We start from the raw sequence: 23,199 nt of genomic DNA on the forward strand, positions 1-23,199 counted from the left end.
CTTGGGATACAAGGAACATACCTTAACATCATAAAGGCCATCTATGACAAGCCAACAGCCAGTATCATTGTCAATGGTGAAAAGCTGAAAGCAATTCCATTAAGATCTGGAACAAGACAAGGATGTCCACTCTCACCACTGCTTTTCAATATAATACTGGAAGTCCTAGCCAGGGCAATAAGACAAGAGAAAGACATCCAAGGAATCCAAATAGGAAAAGAAGAAGTCAAACTATCACTATTTGCAGACGATATGATATTATACATAGAGAACCCCAAAAACTCCACAGAAAAGCTAATTCAACTCATCAATCAGTTCAGTAAAGTGGCAGGATACAAAATCAACACGCAAAAGTCAGTAGCCTTCCTATACACAAACAATAAATCTGAAGAAGAAGAAATCAAAAAGACCATCCCTTTTGTTATTGAAACAAAAAAAATCAAATATTTGGGAATAAATCTAACAAAAGAGGTAAAGGACCTATACAAAGAAAACTATAAAACACTGTTAAAAGAAATAGAAGAAGACACAAAGAAATGGAGAGACATCCCCTGCTCATGGATTGGAAGAATAAACATTATTAAAATGGCCATCCTACCAAAAGCAATATACAGATTCAATGCTATTCCAATCAAAATTTCAATGTCATTCTTCAAAGAAATAGAACAATTATTGATGAAATTCATATGGAATCACCAAAAACCCCGAATAGCCAAAGCTCTCCTGAAAAAAAAAGAAGGGAATGGAGGCATCACACTCCCAGACTTCAAACTATACTACAAAGCCATAATCATCAAAACTGCATGGTATTGGAACAAGAACAGACATACAGACCAATGGAATCGAATAGAAAATCCAGAAATAAACCCACAGATTTATGGTCAACTAATCTTTGACAAAGGAGCAAAGAATATGCATTGGAGCAAAGAAAGTTTGTTCAATAAATGGTGCTGGGAAAACTGGGTCGCTACATGCAAAAGAATGAAGCTTGACCACCACCTCACACCATACACAAAAATCAACTCAAAATGGATTAAAGAACTAGACATAAGACCTGAAACCATAAAATATATAGAAGGAAATATAGGCGAAACACTACGTGATATGCACATCAAAGACATCTTTACAGACACATCACCCAAAGCAGTGATAGTGAAGGCAAAGATAAACAGCTGGGACTACATCAAATTAAAGAGCTTCTGCACAGCAAAAGAGACAATAACAAAAACAAAGAGAAACCCCACCAACTGGGAGAACATTTTTGCACCCAACACTAATGATAAAGGACTGATCACAAAAATCTGCAAAGAGCTGATGAGACTCAGCAACAACAAAGAAAATAATCCAGTCAAAAAATGGGCAGAAGAGCTAAAAAGAAACTTCTCTGAAGAGGAAATGCAAATGGCCAACAGACATATGAAAAAATGTTCAACATCACTTGTAATCAGGGAAATGCAAATCAAAACTACCATGAGATACCATCTCACACCAGTGAGAATGGCACATATTAAAAAAACTAGCAACAACAAATGTTGGCGAGGATGTGGAGAAAAAGGAACTCTTGTGCACTGTTGGTGGGAGTGCAAACTGGTCCAACCACTATGGAGAGCTGTGTGGAGATTTCTGGACCTACTAAACATAGAGCTTCCATATGATCCAGCAATTCCACTCCTAGGTATTTACCCAAAGGACACAGAAACATCAATTCCAAAGAGCACCTGCACTCCTATGTTTATAGCAGCACTGTTTACAATAGCTAAGCTTTGGAAACAACCCAAATGCCCAAAAATAGATGACTGGATCAAGAAGATGTGGTACATATATACCATGGAATATTACTCAGCATTCAAAAAAGATAAACACATGCAATTTGCAGCAACATGGATGGCACTGGAAGGGATCATGCTCAGTGAAATAAGCCAAAAAGAAAAAGAAAAATACCGGATGGTCTCACTCATAGCAGGAATCTAGAAAACTTAAATAAGGGACCAGGAAAATGAATATAAGAAAGTGAAAATCAAAATCAACAAAAAACTATGAACCAGAGACACTTTTTGGGGGGCGGGGGGGAAAGGATTGGGGTCAGAATTGGGCGTTTGCAATTGTATGGGGGAATATAAAAATAAAATTTAATATTTAAAAAAAAAAATGTTTCCTTTTGAAGCTAATTAAAGTTTTCCAGAAGTCAACTATGCAATTTTCCACTTTTGGAGAATATTTCCTCCTCAATATAAAGAATCACATTGGTGTATTTTTAGGAGGCTGTGAGAGAATAATTACCTAGCACTTAAAACATGTACCTTCGTGTTGAAATTTGCTCTGAACTTCTTAGTTGAATAAGATATGATAGGAAACATTAACATTTAAAAATGTTTCAAGTTTATGCAAATGTGCATAACTTGAAAATAAGTTTTTGTACTGCTTTTATGGACCACTTTACAGTAGCATATAAAGAAAGTCATGCTGACTATAAATCTATTCAAATAATTTAGTGTCTCTTCTCCTACTCTCCCAGGGCTACCTCGAACCAGGGGTTAAATTTCAACAGGTAGTGGCAGATGTTTTTTATGCAGTTCAGTCAGTACTGGACTAGCAGTGATGAAGCAGAGCAGTGGCTGCTACTGAGAGTACACAGGGGTAATAACAAATACACAAAATTAAAATCATGAGTAAAATACAGAGATTCGGCAAATAAGACGGCAACAAAAACTTTTGACATGTAAAAAACATTCGAAGAGGTCAGGTACTTCACCTAATTAATGTCTCATTGGAAAGGGATGACTAAGAAATTATACATAGAAAAAGATATTTTGAAAGAGAACTTGCAGAAAGTTTCTGAGAACAGTATATATTTCTGGTAATGAATGTACACGATAAACGTGTTTGACTCTTCACAAAAGCTACATGAAATAATGTATTTCTAAGAAAATATTAACCAGTGATAAAAATCATCAAAGGGCATACTGGAAATATCTATATATCTGAGGTCCAAGAAAGCAAAGGAGCCAGAATCACAAATGAAACTGATCTCAATTTTTGTATATCAATGGCACCATTCATACAAACTTCAGCTCCTGTAGGAATCAGATTAATTACTATATAATTTTAAAACTGTTTCAGAAACCTTTTATTTGGATAATCTGAGAAAGGAACTGTGGTCAAATGGTTTGCTTTTTTACCACATTGATGTTTCAGTTAACACTGGATTTCATTTCTGATTTAATGTTATCCATAGCATTTAAGGAGATGTTGACTATAATCTCCCACTTATCAACTAGGTTAATTTATAACGTAATTAACCTTAGTTAAGCTCCATGCTGCTGGGAACAAAACTTCCTGTCTCATAGGCATGCTCTGTGGGGTCAACATAATTGTGTGACTGAGTCTTCAGCTTAGAGAAGTCTGACTCATGAAATAGACATTTAATAAATGTTTTTTCATTTTTCTTATTTACTAATGAATGGTTCTGAATGAATTCTAAAAGATTCCAAAAGTAAAACAGATTCTCCTATTTACATATACAGTTTATATATATGTATGTATATGTATATATATTCCCCTGTTTATTTAATTACATATTTGCTCATAATACAAGTTCATGATCATATATTTAGCTATCTTGAGGGATCTGAAAAGGATGTATGCAGACTAACAGTATCAAAAATCCAAATATAATTTAAACCATGGTGTATGAATACAAACATGTATTTGTCAACTTAGACAATTGTTTATTAAATGATAAAATTTATGTGACTCTAAGTTCAAGTATATTCACAGTCTCCATGTGTCATAATCACACTTAATATGTAGTTCCGGGAATATGCCTCAGAAAATGAACTAAATTGGTCTCTTTCATGATCGACTGCCCTCACCTAGCTGTTCAACACACTGCAGAGACAAATTATTTTAAAAGTAAAATTTAACATTTTGTTCTCCTCTTAACATCCTTCAATCACTTCCTAGTTTTCTTATGCTAAATCCTTACATGTTATATTAAACACTGCATGGTTTAGACCCTACAGATCTCATGAACCTCTTCTCTTGCCTCTCTTTACCAGATGTTATATATTTCAGTGTTAGTATCTTAAATACCATACTTTCCAGCCACACAGGAGGTGCATACTACTCCCTCTGGTCCTACTTATGCTCATCCTCACACCATCATCATTCACCAACATTAGATTTCAATTATCTCGTCACTTATCTACTCCTACTCCTTGTACCACAAATTAGGTCAGGCTTAGAATATATTCCCAAAGCATCTCTAATTCTTATTCTGAGTTCTTAAGACAATTACACCTAGCTAAGTGTGTAACAGGTTTAGTATCTATTTCCCCTACTAATTTATAAGCTTCAATGGAGCAGAACCTGTTCTTTTTCACTGTAAAATCCTCAGAGTCCAACAAAGCAGGTAGTCAATAAATACATGTTGAATGAATAAACAAACACGGGAAAATTTCAATAACTGACAGTCTCCAAGCTTTAATGGTGTAACTCTTCAGTAAGTGAATTAAAGAGAAAAAATGTCACATTTGTGAATATTGAATAAATTAATTGTATATTACACATAATAAATATTCAATAAACACTAGCTTTCTTTTTGCTAGTTTAACAGTATTACCCATGCTTGAAATTATTTTTTAAGATTTATTTTATTTATTTATGCATACAAGAACTGGGTAGTGCAGGCCAGAGGTGCAGGAAGTAAGAGGATTGACCAGAGACAGAGTGGGGAGCAGAATAGGCAGATCTACTGAAATACACTGCTAAGGGAAGCAAGAGGTGAGACAGAAGAGGTCTGCTGCACCATGTGGTTAAGCTCCCTTGCCAGGGATCAAACTCAGGCTACAGTAGTGGTGATAACATCATAGCACTGAGACTTAACCCCTATGCTACCAGGGAGGCTCCCCATGCTGAAATTATTAATTATACATCTCTACTGAGCTTGGCACTTTAAGAATAACTCAAAGATAAAATCTGTTGCAGAAATTTTGCAAGTTGAAGACCAGCTAGATATAACATCACATAAAAAGCACAAAACTTTTGTATTTACCCATATTCTGGAAATAACTGTTTGACCTCTGATATATATTTGATACTCAGTGGGAATGCCATTCATCACCAATGAATAAGAGGGAGCAAGGAAGATGACCACCTCCACCTATACACCAAACATTCTAATTCAGTGGTTTCCATGTCACGTCATGACCCTCTTCACATTATCTCCAAATAGCTAAACTTCCCATTGTTCTGCAATGACATATAGGATTTTGCTTACATTTTATTTGAAGTAAATGTTCCACAGGATAAGTAGGGGGGAAAAACCAACTTATTTTAATTAATGGCTGATGTTTAGAATTTTCTCATGGAAGAATTGTGCCACTTTATATAACCTGTAATATGATGTCCAAGCCCTTCGGGGCAAACACCCCATCCATAAGAGACCTGCCCATGCAAATATAATTACCTATTTATTGAAAATGTATATTTTCAGTATATATTTATTATCATTATATATTTTCTAAAAGCCTGTTAGAATCCACGCTCATTTATACATATGGGTTCCAACAAGACAAGGCCCCAGTTTCACAGACTTTCATTCTAGTGGGTAAAGAAAAACCACATTCAAGTAAACAAATGAAAAAAAAGTAACTTAAATACATTGTATAAGTGCTAGAGTAAGAAAAACAGATCATTGTGACACCAAGGGGAACCCATGTTAGGTAAGAGTTCAATATGAACTAGAGAAAGAGCATTTGAGGTAGAAAATAATAAATGTAAAAGCAGGGTAAGGCATTAAGGACTTTATAAAAATAAAATAACAAATTCCCAAATGTTCAGTAATCGAATTCTACACTCTATTATACTCATGGATTATATGCCACTATGGGAACAGTTTAGTTAGAGTAACATTATGTCTGAATATCTATCAGGTGAGAATTTCTCACTATTCTTCCTATTCATCATTGTACTGAACAGTCTAAAAGTGTATTACTTAAAATGAATTTTAAAGTAATTTATTCTAATCAAGTCCTTAAAAAAAAACTGCACTGAATGAAATCCTAATTAGAATTGCATAGAATTTATAAATCACTTTTGGGATGAATGATATTTTCATATGAAGACTTGACATTTGGGAAAATGGCATGAATTTTTAATTTTTTAGATTACCTTATTATTTCCTTCAACATGATATTCTTCACACATTAAAAAACTCTCAAATCAAATATATAGCTATTTTTATTCTTTTTAAAATTATTTTCAATTGAAAATAGCATTGCTTTACATCACCATATATGATGCAGAAATATAGGCTCACACCTCTTCAGATGTATGTTAGAACGCCACACCTACCACTCACAAGTCCTCCACCACAGTCCGGGGTCCTCTTTGCTTCCATACCCTCTCCTGTCTACTCCCCTACAGGCAGATTGCTAAGGGTTATTTGGTTTGGTTCCTTTGTTTTATTTATATTTCACATAAGAGTGAAATAATCTGGTATTCCTCTTTCCCTTTCTAACTTATTTTGCTTAACACAGTCCTCTCCAATTCTACCCACGTAGTCACAAATGACGAAATTTCGTATTGCTTTTATAGCTGAAGAGTATTTCATTTCATCTTTTTAATCTACTTGATCTGTCACTGGTTACTTTGGTTGTTTCCATAAATTGGCTATAGTAAAAAGTGCTGGCAATGAGCACAGGAATGCCTCCATCCCATCAAATTAGTGTTCTTGTAGTTGTTAAGAGTTTGGGTTACAGGACCAGGATTGAATCTGTCTTTGCTATTTCCTACCTGAGTGATCTTACACAAATTAATTAAACTTTCTCTGCCTCTGATCCCTCAAATACAGAATTGGAATAATAAGAATACCTCTCTGACTTGAGGACTGGATAAATGAATAAACATTAAAAGCTTAGAATACCATGACATAGTAGGTGCTCAATAAAGATTAACTAGTATTATTATTTCAAAATTAGGCAGTTATTTTCTAGTTAGATTAAAAACTACGTATTATTTCATAAATGATACTGAATAATGAATTGTACACATCAGGAAAAAAATTGTTCACAATGAGGATGTTGTACATGTTACAACCTGTTTATGTAAAGTCAGTCTCAGAACATGACTTAGTTAGAAATCAGGTGTGCAATGGCTTCATTAGTCCATGCAGCATATTTACACAAGTAAGGAATGATTAAACCTTGTTCAAGGCAAACAAGCCACACCAGGTTACAGGCTTAGTGAGAAATGTAAATCGGTTGTCAGCCCCATGCTTGCTCACAGCAGGGCACCACTGCACGGGGCATAGAATGCACAATTACACCTGGGTGCCCTTGAGGAAAATTTTCAGATGTTCTATTCTTCCTTAAACTTATTGTTTTATTCAATTATTTCTACAGTGAGTCGACATTATGTAACTAGAATAAAATGTTTTTATTATAAAAGTCAAATTCTTCATCTGGATTAATTCAATAGAATTTTTTTTCCTCTTACCTATTTTAATTTTCTCATAATTGTGCTATAGTATCCTTCATCTTTGGAAAATGCTAGAAGATTAAATAATTCTTAAATGAACATCTAGAGTAAGCTTCAGGAAACAATAAAAACACTGATAAATCAAAAAATAAGGTAAAAATGCAAAATACATGACTTATTTATGTTTTGTCAGATAACTCTCAGTCCATCATGTCTTCAGTCTGTGAATTATAAGAATTTAGAGTTTCTGTGTTCATCAAGGTCACTCCTGCTCTAACTGCGGATGGACCAGCCAGATCTTATTTAATAGCTCTTTATATTCAATAGTTTAAAAGTCATATAAAACATGAACTAACAAAATACAATGGCTTACCTAAAAACAGGAAAATAAGTTTATTCCATTTTAAATGGATCACAAAATAATTCCACTAAGTATAAAGTTAATTTTAATTTTGATTACTTTCACTGTTTTTGCATAACGTAGCATTTTAAATAATTAAATTTTGATGAAAGTAAAAGCAATTGCTATTTAACATTTATTGAAAATGCTATCTATCAAAGAAAAATCAAATCCAATAAAAATTATGCTTATAAACATCTGTAAGTCTAAAACATAAACATTAAATATATTAATAATGATTAAGGACTTTACAGTGAGATGAATGGATAAATATTTCATTTTTTATAATGTAAACTAACATGATATGTGATGAATGGTAAAGGTAGGCACAGAATACAAAAAGTAGAAATTAAATTATATACTCTCAAAAGAGGAAGTGTATTATCATCACAAAATTTCATCCTGACCGCTAAGTAGCAATAGAAAAAAATTCAAAAGAAAACTACTTTTTATAGATTGAAAGGTAAAATAAGCCAAAATATTTTAATTTTTCTACTATATTGGTGATGTTACTTGGAAATGTATTAAAATGTGATAATTAGCAGTTTGGATAGTACATTGCTTAAAATAAATCATGGAGAAATAGCACAAAATAGATGACAGCAGAAAGTGACATTCTACTCACTGAAATGCAGTAACTAAATAGCACTTTCGTAGCCCAGGATTCCATTTTATGTTCAAGGTTTTCTTCATTACAAAATGTTATTCTTACTAAAAAAAGTATTTAAGGACAAAAGGAAAGCATACTACTTTGTGAGTACTCCTATTTATATTTGCTGAGAATAAATTGAGCAATTCAATATTTACAAGGGTTAAAGAAATTAGGAATCATTGCTATCACCTTTTTTTCCTATGGAGCATGACAGTTTTCATATACATTTGGTTTTTTGTTTCAAACTGAAATTTGAAGCACTACCAAGACTGTAAAGAGGACACAAGTGCTGGTATATTACTTTCAATTAAGTGAACACCACATTGTGCTCAATTGCTTTAAGTTACAGTGCAGACCTGCATTTCAAATTTCACTCTAATCTTTAAAATCAAAATAGTTTCCTATTACAAGAACTACTGACCTTTTTTCCCTTTTTTTAAACACTATTTCTTTCTAACATGCTGAAGTTCTCCCTCTCATAAGAAAGGACAAGACTGCCATCTAGCGTTGTGTGACTGTTCCTCTAACATCTTTTAAAGGAGTCAGCCTGTGGAACTGAAGATGAGCTGTTAAATGTGGTAAGCACTCTTCACCTGTGGCTACTGAGTACTGAAATGCTACTGATTTAACAACCTAGAGAAAAAGTCATTAATCATGAAATCTTGTAGTATGCTGATATGAACAGGGATTTTCTTGACTTGATACAGGAAATAGTTAATAAATTAAAGCAAACGCTTCTCGGTGGTGAGGTCTACTACCATCATTTTGACTTCACACTGAATCAGAAATCCCAACCATCTCAAGAACAAGAGACTTGGAATAAGAGGAATAAACCTACCCTTACTTACATATAATATAATTAACTGCATTTAAAAATAAACAAATCTATAAACAATTAGGGCTAATAACTGAGTTCACTGAACTTGAAAAATATTGGATCAATGTTTTGATGTAAGTTTTAATTTTACATACCAAACAAATATAACATAAATTTAGAAGAGCAACAAAAATATTAGGAAATAGTATATATTTTACGCATGTAACAATACATGTTCAAGATATGAACACGTGAAATCAAACTCAGCATTAACAGTCATAAGAGAAAAGCAAATTAAAACCACCAGATATTTCCACACTCTACTATCTACAAAATTCTATGATGGCTATAACAAAAAGACAGACAGTGTGAAGTGTGAATGAAGATGTGGTAAACCTGAAATATGGTAGATCCATGGTGTAAAATCATTTGGCAATTTGAAGAGAAGTTAAATATAAGCTTATCACATCAGCTGGCAATTCCATTTCTAGGAATCCATAGCAAAGAAATGAAGACATATAGGGACCTCTCTTGTGGCGCAAGGGGTTAAGATGCAACCTATGAAGCTGTCCACAGCTGCTGCAGCCAGAGTTTGATCCCCAGACGCCTGTGAGCTACCCACATGGCGCAGCAGACCTCTCCTGACTTGCCGGCTGCTCCCCTCAGCAGTGTATTTCAGTCAATCTGCCTGTTCTGTTCCCCATTCTGCCTCTGGTGAATCCTCTCACACCCCACACTTCTGGCCTGTACCCCAGCTCTTGTATGCATAAATAAATAAATCTTTAAAAATAAATAAATAAATGTTCATTATCAGCATTTTCCACTGTAGACAAAGCCTAGAAATAACCCCAATGTCCACCAACTGGTGAATGAACAAAAACAGTGGTAACATATATAATATATTGTATATTGTATATATACAAACACTCATTCCTCATAAAAAGAATGAGCAAAACAAAATAGGGGAAATTTCTTCAACCTCATACAGGCATCTAGGAAAAACCTACATCACACTTAATGGTGAAAGACTGACCTTTGTCTAAATTTAAAACTTTAAAAAAAAAAAAATCTTAAGAATGAAAAGACAAGCCACAAACCAGAAAAAAATTCTGCAAATCATGTACCAGAAAAAGGATTTGTATCTTTAATACTTAAAGTACCCCGAAAACTCAATCTTAAAAAAACAATGTAATAAAACCTGGGTAACATTGAAACATACTTAATGAAATAAAATTGGCATATGGCAAATAATCACATGAAAAGATGTTTAAAGTCAACGGTCACTAGGGAGATGCAAATAAAATGAGAATGATCTACCTTTACATACCTATAAATGGCTAAAAGTAAAAAAGACTAATCGAACAAAGTATTGAGAGATGCCAATGTACTAAAATTCTCAGAGTACCGGTGACAGCCTAAAACTATTATAGTATTGAAATAGTCTCAGTATTTCTTAAAAACTTACACATCTAAAATGTGATCATTCACTAATAAAGAATTTTTCAGTACAAAGTAATGACCAAAATTGTCGCCTGCAAAAATCTATCACAAAATGCTATTTCTTCAAAATTTGTAATGAAAAATCTGCAGTAAAATCTAGTTGAAATTTCTCAAGTTCTAGATTTTGTCCCAAGTTCAGAATAAGATATACTGTGATTTCAAAACTCTTCAGAGTAGGAAAAAAATGCACCAAATACAATTAAGAGAACACAGCAAAAGACAGTGCCTTCCTGAGCAATATATAAGGAGCTGTATTATAAAATGAATAGAAACAATGACATGCTGGCAATATCAGTTATTCAAGATGACTTTTATTATATGCCAAATCGCTTGAAACTAATAATAGAAACCAAATTTTTAAAAAGTAAAAATACCAATACTTACAATAACATGTTCCTCTAAGTGGATTGCCAACATAGCGATTTTCAGAGTCACATCTGTAGAAATACAAAAAACTCGTTTACTCAAACAGAATTGTAATGTCTCTTGGTTTTCTTCATGAAAAAAGGTAAACTTTATGTTAAAATATCTTAAAGCTTATATCATTAATTGAAGTTTTAAAAATAAGTCTCCAAAAGAATTAATGGTAAAAGCTTATATATGAGCCTAAGGGAAGAGAAGAAACGAGTGGAGAAGCCAAGAATACAAGGGAGGATAAGATTATGAGTTTTGAGATCCATATTTTTCCCTAAGATATGAGGAGGAAATGAAAGACTGGGTAAAGTTACAGAAACATTTTTTAGATAGAGAAAGTAAGTTGTGAGAATTCATTAATCCACACTACTTCCTTCCTTCTGGCATTCTTTAATATGTCTTTTCCCAGTTTCTATACTAATAAATTTGTATTTAAACAAATCCCTCCCAAAATATGAAATGGAAGAAAGATTTCTCTAAATTGTTCAAACCTAAATTCAGAATCCTAAACTCTAAATTCACATCAACGGGTTACAAAAATTTAAAAAAAAATGCACAAACCATGAATTTTAAGTTAAATGCATCAAAAACATGATTAACTATAGCAGAGAAAAAAATCATACGTATTTTCAGCGTTTCTGATGTTAGTATTTTTTAATCTTGGTTTAATCCCAGAATTCAACTGAAATGACAAATAATCCTTAACAGAGATATAGCTTGGCTTTGCACATACTACTTCTTGAAACACTCTCCAGAATAAAATGTTATAAAATGAATATGCCAGGGTGACTGAATAAAATAACATATTTAACAATTTAAAATAAAAATGTTAAAGGTGAAAAATGTTTCCAAAATGTTTTTGGTTGTTTTAATAGAGTTAATTAGAACAGAGAAATAATTTCAACACATGTAGTTTTAATTAATGAAGGGCAAGGAAATTGAGAATAAGTTGAATAATCAGGTTAAGTTCTGCATGCATTTTTCAGTAACATTCTTGCTAGGTTTTACATCCATTGGGGAAAAAAATGATTTGAAATGCAAACTTTTTCTATACAATCTACAACATTAAAGCAGAAATATGATAGGCCTTGGTATAACTAATGCTAGTCTCTGAGAAACAAAGGAACTTTGGAGATTAGGTTTTCAATGATTTCTCCAAATGCTACTTTTAAGATGTGTAAAATGCACTAACTTCCTAGATTTAAAAAAGATTATTCATTCCTGCTGTACCATGTCAGGTGGGGTTCACTGTAAGATAGCAATCCAGGTGTAAGTTAGGGTTGGTTCTCATCACAGGCTTGACTGGGGATGTATCTTCTTCTAAGCTACCTCAGGTTGTTCACAGAATTTATTTTGAAGCTATAGAATTAGAGGCAGTGGTTTCTTACTTAATATTAGCTGGAGGTTGACTTCAGAAACTAAACTTTCGCTTACTTCTTCAAAGCCAGCAAGGAAGAAAGTTTCTACAACAAGTCTTCTAGCAAGACATATGTTAAAACCAATTCATGAAAGTGACACGCATCACTTTTACCAAATAATGTAACATAATTACAGAATGATATCCTATCACCTCTGCCATATTTTGTGGTTTAAAAGCAAGTGACAGGTCTTGTCCACACTCAAAAAAGGAAATTATACATTAGGATGAACATGAGAAAGAGACCACTGGTAGCTCTTTAGGATCTGTTCATCATAATATTTTTGCTATACATAAACTTCCTTATTATAAAATATTTCAATATATTTACTTGGAAATTGAACATGAACTACTAATCTAATTCATATAATGAATAACTTGAAAAGTTATCTGATCAAGTCCAAATTCAGGTGATAAAAGGTAAAGAATGTATAAAAGGAAAAGTGTAGCTATGAATAATTTTTAAAGTAATATTGCACTTTAAAAATTACATTAATACAAGGTATCTTAGTATTTCTAATATTTAAGCTAAATAAACTTTTTAAAATTCAGAATCCTCCTGTACAAAGATTAGATACAATCATTAAAGGCCTTCAGAAGTCTTCAGCATGGCTTAATTAAAAAACATAACTTCAAAGTATTTCTGTGTCAAAGCAAATAAATAATCATCCTCTATTCCCACTGAGCAAACTAAGCAAACAGCCAAAGCTTTTTTGAAAACAGATTTAGGTTGAAATATTTATTAGGGGCTTTGAAAAGGTAAATATTGTCCTTACATGTCACCTACCTAAATAATGGTTACTATTTATGTAAATGATCACACTACACTATATCATATTAAAAAATAAAATATAAAATAATTTCACATTTCTAATCAATGAAACATGGAATTTCCTTTTGCCCCTATTGATTTAAATAGATATTCATATATAGTTTATGAGATATAATTTTTCTAAAAATGGGGGTGCTACAATATTGAAATATCTTTACAGATTATTTTAAATGGATTATAGTCTAATAATCTTTTATAAATCTTTTATAATTATAAAAAAAGAATTTTTTATAATTTTGTAATTATCACAATTAGAATTTATGGTTTGTATCAAATACAGTAAATTTATATCTAACATAACCATGTGTTTGCATATATGTAATTTACAACTATAAAAATTATTTTAATAATATATATGAATGAGAAACAAACAAAAACCATTTAAATAACATTCAACAAGTGCTTCTTTAAGTTAGTTTGTGGGAAGAATAAATATTGAAAATGACAATCATAAAAAGACAAAACCACTACAATTACCAGAATTACTAATAAGTAAACAAATAATTAATAAACCCCCACAAAAGCAGAGAAATGTTGGATTTGAGTTATTTAATAGGTATAGAGGAAAATTATAAAGATGCAGATTTGATATAAAAAATGTGATTTCCAGGAATATAAGAGAATGTTTCTTTTTCTAGAGCGCTACAGAAGATATACATACTATATGAGCTCTATTTTACAATAATCCACAGAAGTTCTAGAGTCATCTTTACTTACAATTGGCATTGATCACCTTTTATTCCTTTAGTCGTGCAGAAACATTTTCCTGTGTGCATATGACAAATATTTGCATGGCCACTGCATGTACAGGCTGTAAGTCAAAACCAAAAACACATTGAATATTTTCCATCATAAACATGTGCTTCAACCTCAGGGAATATCTGATTAGCTTATTTTTATAAAAAGCATTTTTCTCTTGCCATTCAAAAACTAGGGGTAGTGTATAAGTTATCTTTAATTGAAGGAAGTAAATTCACTTATTTAAAAATTTGTGAAGCATTCCATTTTTTTTATAAAGGTAACACTGGGTATGATTCAGGAATATAGGACTCCAAGTCTTCAGATGGATGCTGAAACCACACCCACCACTGGGGGTGGTGCTATGGCCCACTGCGCCCCCTCCAGACTCTACTCCCCACTCTGCCCTGTTGTGTGGAGGCCTCAGTTTTACAATCAGATTTCTGGGGTTGGTTTTTGATTTGGTGGTGTCTGAATCTTTGTTGTGTTTCTCTATCTTCCACATATGAGTGAAACTCTAAAGTCTTGGGGTGTCCAAAAGTCCAGTAAGGATCCAAGTATTTATCTCACTATTCTTTAAGCTTCTTTCCATTTCTAATGAATGAACTACTTAATGAAGTGAGTTCAAAGGGCACGAGAACTTGGACTCAATTAGCTTAGTTTCAAAAATGTACCTCTATAATCACTAGCTACATGACCCTAGGTAATTTATTTAACCTCTCCAGGCTTGGGTTCTTCATCTTCTACAGGAGAAAATAGTACTGAGCAGCACTTAAAAAACAGAGTCCTTTTATAACCAGTCAATAATAATAAAAATATAACTATATATTGTATTAAAAATCATGCTTGTTCATTGGTCAAAAATCATTCTTTAAAGCTTCTAAGGATCATTTTCAATTTTAGTATCTCATGAACACTAAATGAGACATTCCGTGGTTTAACAGTTACACACAATTTAATTCATATGCACTCAAGTTTCATACTCTTACTTTATATGCCTGTGTTACAGGGCAACACCCCAGTTGTTTAGAACAGAAACCTCACACTTTATTGTGCCCAACTATCCAATCCCTTGCTAAGTTCTAGTTTCTCTATGTGCAGTCTCAATAGATCTGACCACTCATTTTTGCTGTGCTAGCCATCACTTAACCATACTAATTCTTTTGCTGACACCAATGCAATCATATACTGAGTTTTCTACATTCAACATTTCTTGGCTACAACTCATTCTCCGATCCTGAGATAAATTCTAAAGAGAGAAGACTGATCAATGTCACCAAACCTTTCAAAACCCTTTGATGAGAAGCACTGTGTGCCCGCACACCCCCAGCTGGTGAGACCTCTCCAGTGATTAAAATGTAATAACGGGATCTGATTCACTGACACATGTAAAATTGACTCAATGAGTCAACGATTTAGTCAAAATATGTAATATTCTAGAACACACTTCTTGCTTATTGCTTATGATGATTTGCTTTGAAAAAGTTGAGTCATATAAAGTACACATGTAATGAAAACATGGTATTTTACTAGAATAGATTTCTACATAAAAGTATGTTCTTATTCATAAAGAACATTTAAATAAGTCAACATCATTTTCCTTTAAGTTTGCAGAATTAACCATGGAAACACAAGATGTGAGAATTACAGAAGTAAATAACAAGGTATAGAACCACAGGAATAAAAGAAACTATCATTAACAATAAAAGGGCATAGAGATGCTTGTAATATGTAACTTCATAAATAGTGGATGATTATACCATGATATCTTTTAACATTAACTTGCAGGGTTTCATATTACTACTGTGTTATATTCAGAAATTCACTTAAAAAAATGATGCACATTAATATTTAAAAACTTGGATAAACCTTAATTTGTCCTTAATGGCAGAAGTAGGAAATAGTTCTGTATGCAGAGTTTCCTAAAAGAATTATCATTGTAGAGTAGCTTTAATAATTTCTGAGACAAAAATAAATTGTGTTAAAATACCTTTTATTTTTTTTTTTTTTTTTTATAGAGGCATGTTTTATTTATTTATTTGTTTGTTTGTTTGTTTTGTTTATACATGCACTGGGTACAGTCAGAAGCGCGGGAGGGTGAGAGAATTCACCAGAGCCAGAGCGGGGAGCAGAGCAGGCAGAAGGACCGAAGTACACTGCTGAGGGGAGCAGCGGGCGGCAGGAGAGGTCTGCGCGCCATGTGGGACCCTCCTCCAGTGGCCGGGGAGCAGCTGGGGATCGAACCGGCGCCGCAGAGGCCGCGGGCAGCTTCGCAACCCAGCGCTCAACCGCTGCGCCACCGGGGAGGCCCCCATTAAAATACCTTTTAATGTAAGCTCATTCTGAGAGAATTCCCTTGTGGTGCTGTACTTCAGCCTAAAATGGCACAAATGTATTTTAAATTCAATTGTTCAAAATTTATATTTCATGACATTGTTGAAATTATTCTGTTGTTATCAGCATTTGAGGTGATCCTTTTATGCTGAATAAGCAACTAAGAAGTCATCATACACCTGCCTTTTGTTTGCCAAATTTTATATGATGATGATGATTTCACAGCCTAGACATACTCTAGAGGGACATTATGTGGTCACGTGGTATATCCACGCCCTATAATTTAATGTTGCACTCCCAACTTACAACCAAAACTGATAAACAAAAAGGACAGGAGAAAGACCCTATAAGGATTATTCAAACAATTTGGATATAAAGAATATACTTTAAAAAATGAAACCATACAATTGCAATCCCCCCATACAATTGCAATCGTATGGGGAATATAAAAATAAAATTTATTAATTAAAAAAAAAATAAAATAAAATTACTAACTGCTAAATCAAAAAAAAAAAAAAATGAAACCAAAAAGTAGTCTTTGACAGTATATGTTTCAAAGTCAGTTTATGTTCCCAAGTCCTTTCATTGCTACATCACTGCCATCTGCCACACATGTAACTCCTGGGGGCTAGGAGACCACGTCCATTTCATTTCTTTGTATACCTAATGGTATTTAATGGCTACATTACACATTAGATTTCAAATATAGTAAGAACTCTGGCAAAGACAAATGTTTAAATAGCCACATGACTTAAAATTCTATTCTTCAAACTTAACATTTTTATTGATAGCTCTGTATAATATTTATCAAAGTGAAGTTTATGAAAAGGGAAAACAATAAAGCTTTTCTTTTTGATATAAATATGAAATGTTGATACCAATAAAATATGAGCAACATATATCCAGTTAATTTCAAATATGTTATATAATGTACTTTAAGTGTTTGAAAGCTGAAATACCAATGATGATTATCTATTCAGTAAATACACAATTAAAAATAATAGCTATGGGCTTCCCTGGTGGTGCAGGGGGTGGAAGACGCAGCCTATGAAGCTGTCCACAGCCACTGCAGCCCAAGTTCAATCCCCGGCCAAGGAGCTACCCACATGGCACAGCAGACCTCTCCTGTCTCGCCCACTGCTCCCCTCAGCAGTGTATTTCGGTCCATCTGCCTGTTCCCCACTCTGTCTCTGGTGAATCCTCTCGCCCCCCCCCCCACACTTCTGGCCAGTATCCCAGTTCTTGTATGCATAAATAAATCTTTAAAAATAAATAAATGAAACTAAAATAAAAATAACAGCTATGAATACAAGGTAGATAATGAAAGGCAGATTTTTTTACTCTCAGAGAAGGAAGTCAAAAATTTGGGGGGTGGGGAAGCTAGAATGAACTTTGCAATAGGGATAGAATATGAGATAGAATATTAATGTGAAATCATGGATTTTACTACACAGCATAAAAAAAGAAGTGGGTACCTATATGTGTAGTTCTATACATACACATATATACAAACAGACATGTGTCCCTAGGTAGACATGTGTGTGAGCATGTGTGTGGTAACAAGCTACTCTTCAGTTCTGTCTGCTGAGATGATCCTGAAACAATGCCTCTGCCACAAAGAGCTCACTAAACCAGGGCAGCTTGAAAAATGTCAGTTACCAATTAGGGCAGAAAAAAGTAAAAGATGAGTGCCAAAAATATAAGGAAATGCTCAAAGGATAATGAAGTGTGGCTAGACAGACAGATACACAAACTGATGTACAGACAGAAACAGAAGAACAGATGAATACAAAGAAAAACTAGAGAAGAGGCAGCTACTGTAGAAGAAAATCAACACATTTATATAGAATGATGAAATCAGAAAATCGTATATGGGTAAAAAGCATAAAATTAGAGGGTGAAAGTTTGAGAAGTAACACAGTATATACACAGTCTCAAAGTATCTCCCACAAGACACTGTTTATTAAGGATAAAATAGTAACTCTGTAGTGAAGAAATATGGCAGACACAACTTAAAAAAAATAAAAATAGAATTACCACTTGATCAGCAATTCTTCTCATAGGCATACATATGAAACACAGAAAACAGATACCCAAAGACCTGTGTAGTAGTGTTCATAGCAGCACTAATCATAGTAGCCAAAATGTGGAGAAAAAGCAAAATGTCTATCAATGGATGAATGAATTTTAAAAGTATGTTGTATCTATAAAATGGAATAATACACAGTCATAAAAAGGAAGTACCAATAAATGCTGCAAGAATTACAAAAATTGTGCCAAGTAAAAGAAGTCAGTAACAAAAAGTCACATATTGTATGACATTATGTATGAAATATCCAGAGAAAGTCAATTAATGTAGACAAAAAAAGCAGATTAGTGGTTGTCAGGAACTGCAATTTCTTATTAAATATAGAGGTTTTTTTGGTGTGATAAAAATGTACTGAAACTAGACAGATGGGATGGTTGCACATAATGTGAAAGAACTAAATGCCAGTGAATGGAATACTTATAATGGTTCATTTTAATCTATGTAAATTTTATCACCTTAATTTTGAAAAATGCTCTATAATTCAATATGGTCAAAAACATTGTATAAATAACAACAAGAACATATTATAGTTAAATTACATCACAAAATCCAGTGGATTGTTATATATAGGTACTAAGTTGGAAGGTATACATGAAATCATTTTCATGAAAGCAAAATAAGACACAGACAACAATATATTAACTACATGAACAGTTGCAGCGGCATGTAAACTGTAATGTGAAAAAAAAAATTGTATAGTTCACATAGTCCCTAATAAAGATGTTATCTTCCAAAATATTGAGACACTGACAAATTAATATATTTTCCACAAGAGGTGTGTATGTCTCCATTTCATTTTCTCTAGTGGAAATACACTAAATAAAAGAAAAAAGCAGTTACCTGTACACTGTCCTCCGTTGGTTGGGTCTCCATAATAACCTGGCATGCAGTCTTGACACTGCTTCCCTGTGGTGAGATTCTTACATTGTTCGCACACATTATTATTGATGCAAGTGCTATGTCCGTTACACTGGCAAGCTAAAGAAAACAGCAAAAAATATTACAAATATCTACATAACAATACCAACTATAATAGCTATCAAAATTAATTTCAGAAGTCTGAATGGTAGCCAAGTCCAAAAGGCATTTCCCAAGGGTTTTATAATGTATAATACATGTGGCTCAAAATGTTAATGTAGGAGAATATATACAATAAATTCTCATTGAAATTTTGCCTTATGCTCCATAAAATGCAGGGGTTAGAAATGAAGTGAAAACATAGGAGTTATAGCTAAGGAGGGACTATCCCTTAAAGATTCATGTGAATTTTATGTCTACTATGTTCCATAAATACAAGACTGAATAATAAAGCTTTAATAAACAATGTTAAAATGCATATTAATTATATTTGCATATAACAACAAAGGAATAAATATAGAAAATCCTGTGACAACAAAAATAGCACTTTTAAATTAATTTGTATAAATGTTTATCTTCTCTGGGCAAGAAAAAAGTCAAGACTTAACTGATATTCTACTTGAATGTGAACTGAAAAGAATCAGATTGAAAGCATGAGTTTTTTTATGTAAATGTGAAATGTAATACATTTTGGTATTAGCATTACAATATAATCTAAAAATATCAGATGGCAAATGAATTTCATGTCATGTACCTACCTGGGGCATGATACTGACATCATTTGGTAACTGCCTGCCCTTAACTATTACCTCCATGATTGTTTTCATCACTCTTACAACTAAGGTAGAACTTAATTGCGCTGTCTCTCACTTTAGCCAGTTCATCCCAAATGACCATGGCTAGCATCTTTTCTGCTTGGCCAGTATTCATATTACAACCATTTTTAAATACTGCAAATTCTACACCATTGCCAGATGTGTACCAGGCGACATAAATGGATTAGATCATTTCATCTTCACAACATTCCACATGGAAGGCAGCATTTCCATTATCATTTCTAAGATTGTGAAGCAACTTCCCAAAATCACACAGCTAATCCATGATAGAAACAAATGCATAACTAAGGAAGTATGAATCAAAAGCTTACACATTTAATGCTATACTTCTAGTCTGTGGAAAATTTGACAGGGAAATTACAAGAAATTACAAGCATAAGGTCATCGACAAGCATTAACACCAAGGGATGAGGAAATATGTGTGCAAGAGTGTAAAATCCAAATAGTTAAACCTTATAAAATTGTTCAGAGACATAACTCTACTATAACATAGTTTGGAAATGACATGAAGTCACTATGGAAAATGTTAATCTTCACACTCTCTTTAAGAAATAGAAAAGGGGGCCTCCCAGGTGGCGCAGCGGTTGAGCGCTGGGTTGCGAAGCTGCCCGCAGCTGCAGCGCCGGTTCGATCCCTGGCTGTTCCCCGGCCACCAGAGGAGGGTCCCACATGGCGCGCAGACCTCTCCTGCCACCCGCTGCTCCCCTCAGCAGTGTACTTCGGTCCTTCTGCCTGCTCTGCTCCCCGCTCTGGCTCTGGTGAATTTTCTCACCCTCCCGCGCTTCTGACTGTACCCAGTGCATGTATAAACAAACAAACAAACAAAATAAATAAATAAATAAATAAATAAAAACATGCCTCTATTAAAAAAAAAAAAAGAAATAGAAAAGTTAAAAGTTTTTAAACTTTATGTTATGAAACAATGGGAAAATTTTTAATAAAAGGGAAAATTTTATGATACATTAAGTAAAATAAACATACTGATATTACACATAGAATAATCTGTTTTTTAAAGTACAGATAATCCTAAGGGAAAGTAAAGAATAGTTACCTTCATTTAGAAAAAAATTTTACATCATCAATTTTCTATAATAAATTTCATACTTATTTTAAGTTATTGCTTCATGTATAACACTAATTAATTTGCTCACATATTTACAATGTTTATTGAGCACCTACTACATGTAAAGCATAACATGAAAAGGTCAGAGTAAAACATGGGCTACTGTAAGAATTCTGTAAGACTCTTGGTTACAATTTTGCAACTGAAAAACAAACCTTTTAACTGCTGAATAAACAGCTCAATTTAGCTACCATCTCTAACAGCCTTGTCACAAATTACCCCTGAAATACCAGAACATGCCAAAAACAATAAAACTTGGATATGGTCGTAGCAGTTAGTAAATTAGTGAAATTAAACTAGAGAGGAGTATCCCATAATACCATAGAAATTAATGGTGAGTCCTTGGTACAATCTCAACACAACTGTCCCTTCCTGAAAGTGGAAAGTTCTGAAGGCAGCCCTGGACCCCGTGGCAATCAAAAGGCACACTCTGGTGTGCTCCCACTTGGCTGCTGGAAAGTGTGGTGCAGTGACGTTCAGGGTCTGATGGGGTAAATTTATCACATAGAAAGCTGGTATCATGTAAGCTAACTGCAGGCAAGTTTTCAACCAAAAAGAGACAGGCATTGTCAGAACCTCTAACTCACATGGCAGAAATGGCAAAGGAGAAAGAAAGCCACAAAGGTGGGACCCGGGCACAATGGCCAAGAGCAGGATATGCCAGCAAAGGCCTATGACTGGGTCTTATTTCACTACAATCATCAGGATGTTGGATCAACAAGAATGTAAGTTTGCATCAAATAGTTATTCCAGGATGCACTGTTATGTGAAAGGCTGAAACAGGAACAAAACTAAAGAGAAGCCAACCATACTGTTTTGCCTGGATTTTAAAACCAGACCAGATGGCTCATCTATGGATACACAAAGGAAAAAAAAAATTGAAAATAAAACATAATGAAAAACTAACACTTGATATGCAAATAAAGAACATAGTTTTGAAAAATATGCTCTGTATAAAACAGATATAAAATATTAAAATAGGTACTTGACATTCTCAATAAAATTCAATATATACACACAAAATCAAGGCTAAAATTTACCCTAAGCATTTTAACACATAGCATACTTTACAAGAAAAGGGATCTCATCATAAGACGCTAGAAATAGCAGAAATTCAAAATATAAAGGTTAAAGAGAAGTCTGGGTTAGTGGCAGAATCTTACTATACCCAAGATAGGCAAAGAGAGCTCCGCAGCACAGATCTCAAAGCCCATTTGGGCCAGGATGTAGTATCTCTGGTATCTACAAAGAAGAGAGCTAACAGTAGCATATTTGTACATCTTCCAACCTTCAGAAAAGTACTACAACACATCACAAATCCAAAGAAGCACAAAGAGAAGCCACTGAAGTTTGCATATGAAAGAAAGGTCACTTGGGAGAACTTACAGCCTATGCCAGGCCTGTATTCTGGGTTGAAATGCACACACTGTCTACATGTTAGGAAAACTACAACATCAAACATTAATGCAGAATCTGTTCTGTAACAAGAAAAGCCTCAAACATCTTGCAAAAGTAGATGTAAATGGTGGTTTGAAATACTTTCACAACAAAGGTTAGACAAAAATACAGAACAGAGACTGGGAAAACTTTTCTACAAAGGTTAGACAGTCAGTACTTTAGACTGTGCAGACCATCCACTCTCTGCCATGATCCCCCATCTCTGCCGGAGCAGGGCGAAGGCAGCCACACAGAAAACACAACTGAGCAACA

At 33.7% G+C, this 23,199-nt stretch overlaps 1 protein-coding gene across 1 annotated transcript in view; it reads right to left on the bottom strand.

Moving 5' to 3' along the window:
- ATRNL1 (attractin like 1) overlaps nt 1–23,199 on the bottom strand; it is a 474,279-nt gene that overhangs the window by 354,029 nt on the left and 97,051 nt on the right. The window contains 3 exon segments of the mRNA XM_054690388.1: nt 11,233–11,285; nt 14,229–14,322; nt 19,513–19,650. Coding sequence (XP_054546363.1) covers nt 11,233–11,285; nt 14,229–14,322; nt 19,513–19,650 — 285 coding nt within the window.

Source organism: Talpa occidentalis, unplaced genomic scaffold (genome assembly GCF_014898055.3).
Source record: "Talpa occidentalis isolate TD23 unplaced genomic scaffold, MPIMG_talOcc4v2.1 talOcc4.8, whole genome shotgun sequence".
NCBI lineage: Eukaryota > Metazoa > Chordata > Mammalia > Eulipotyphla > Talpidae > Talpa > Talpa occidentalis.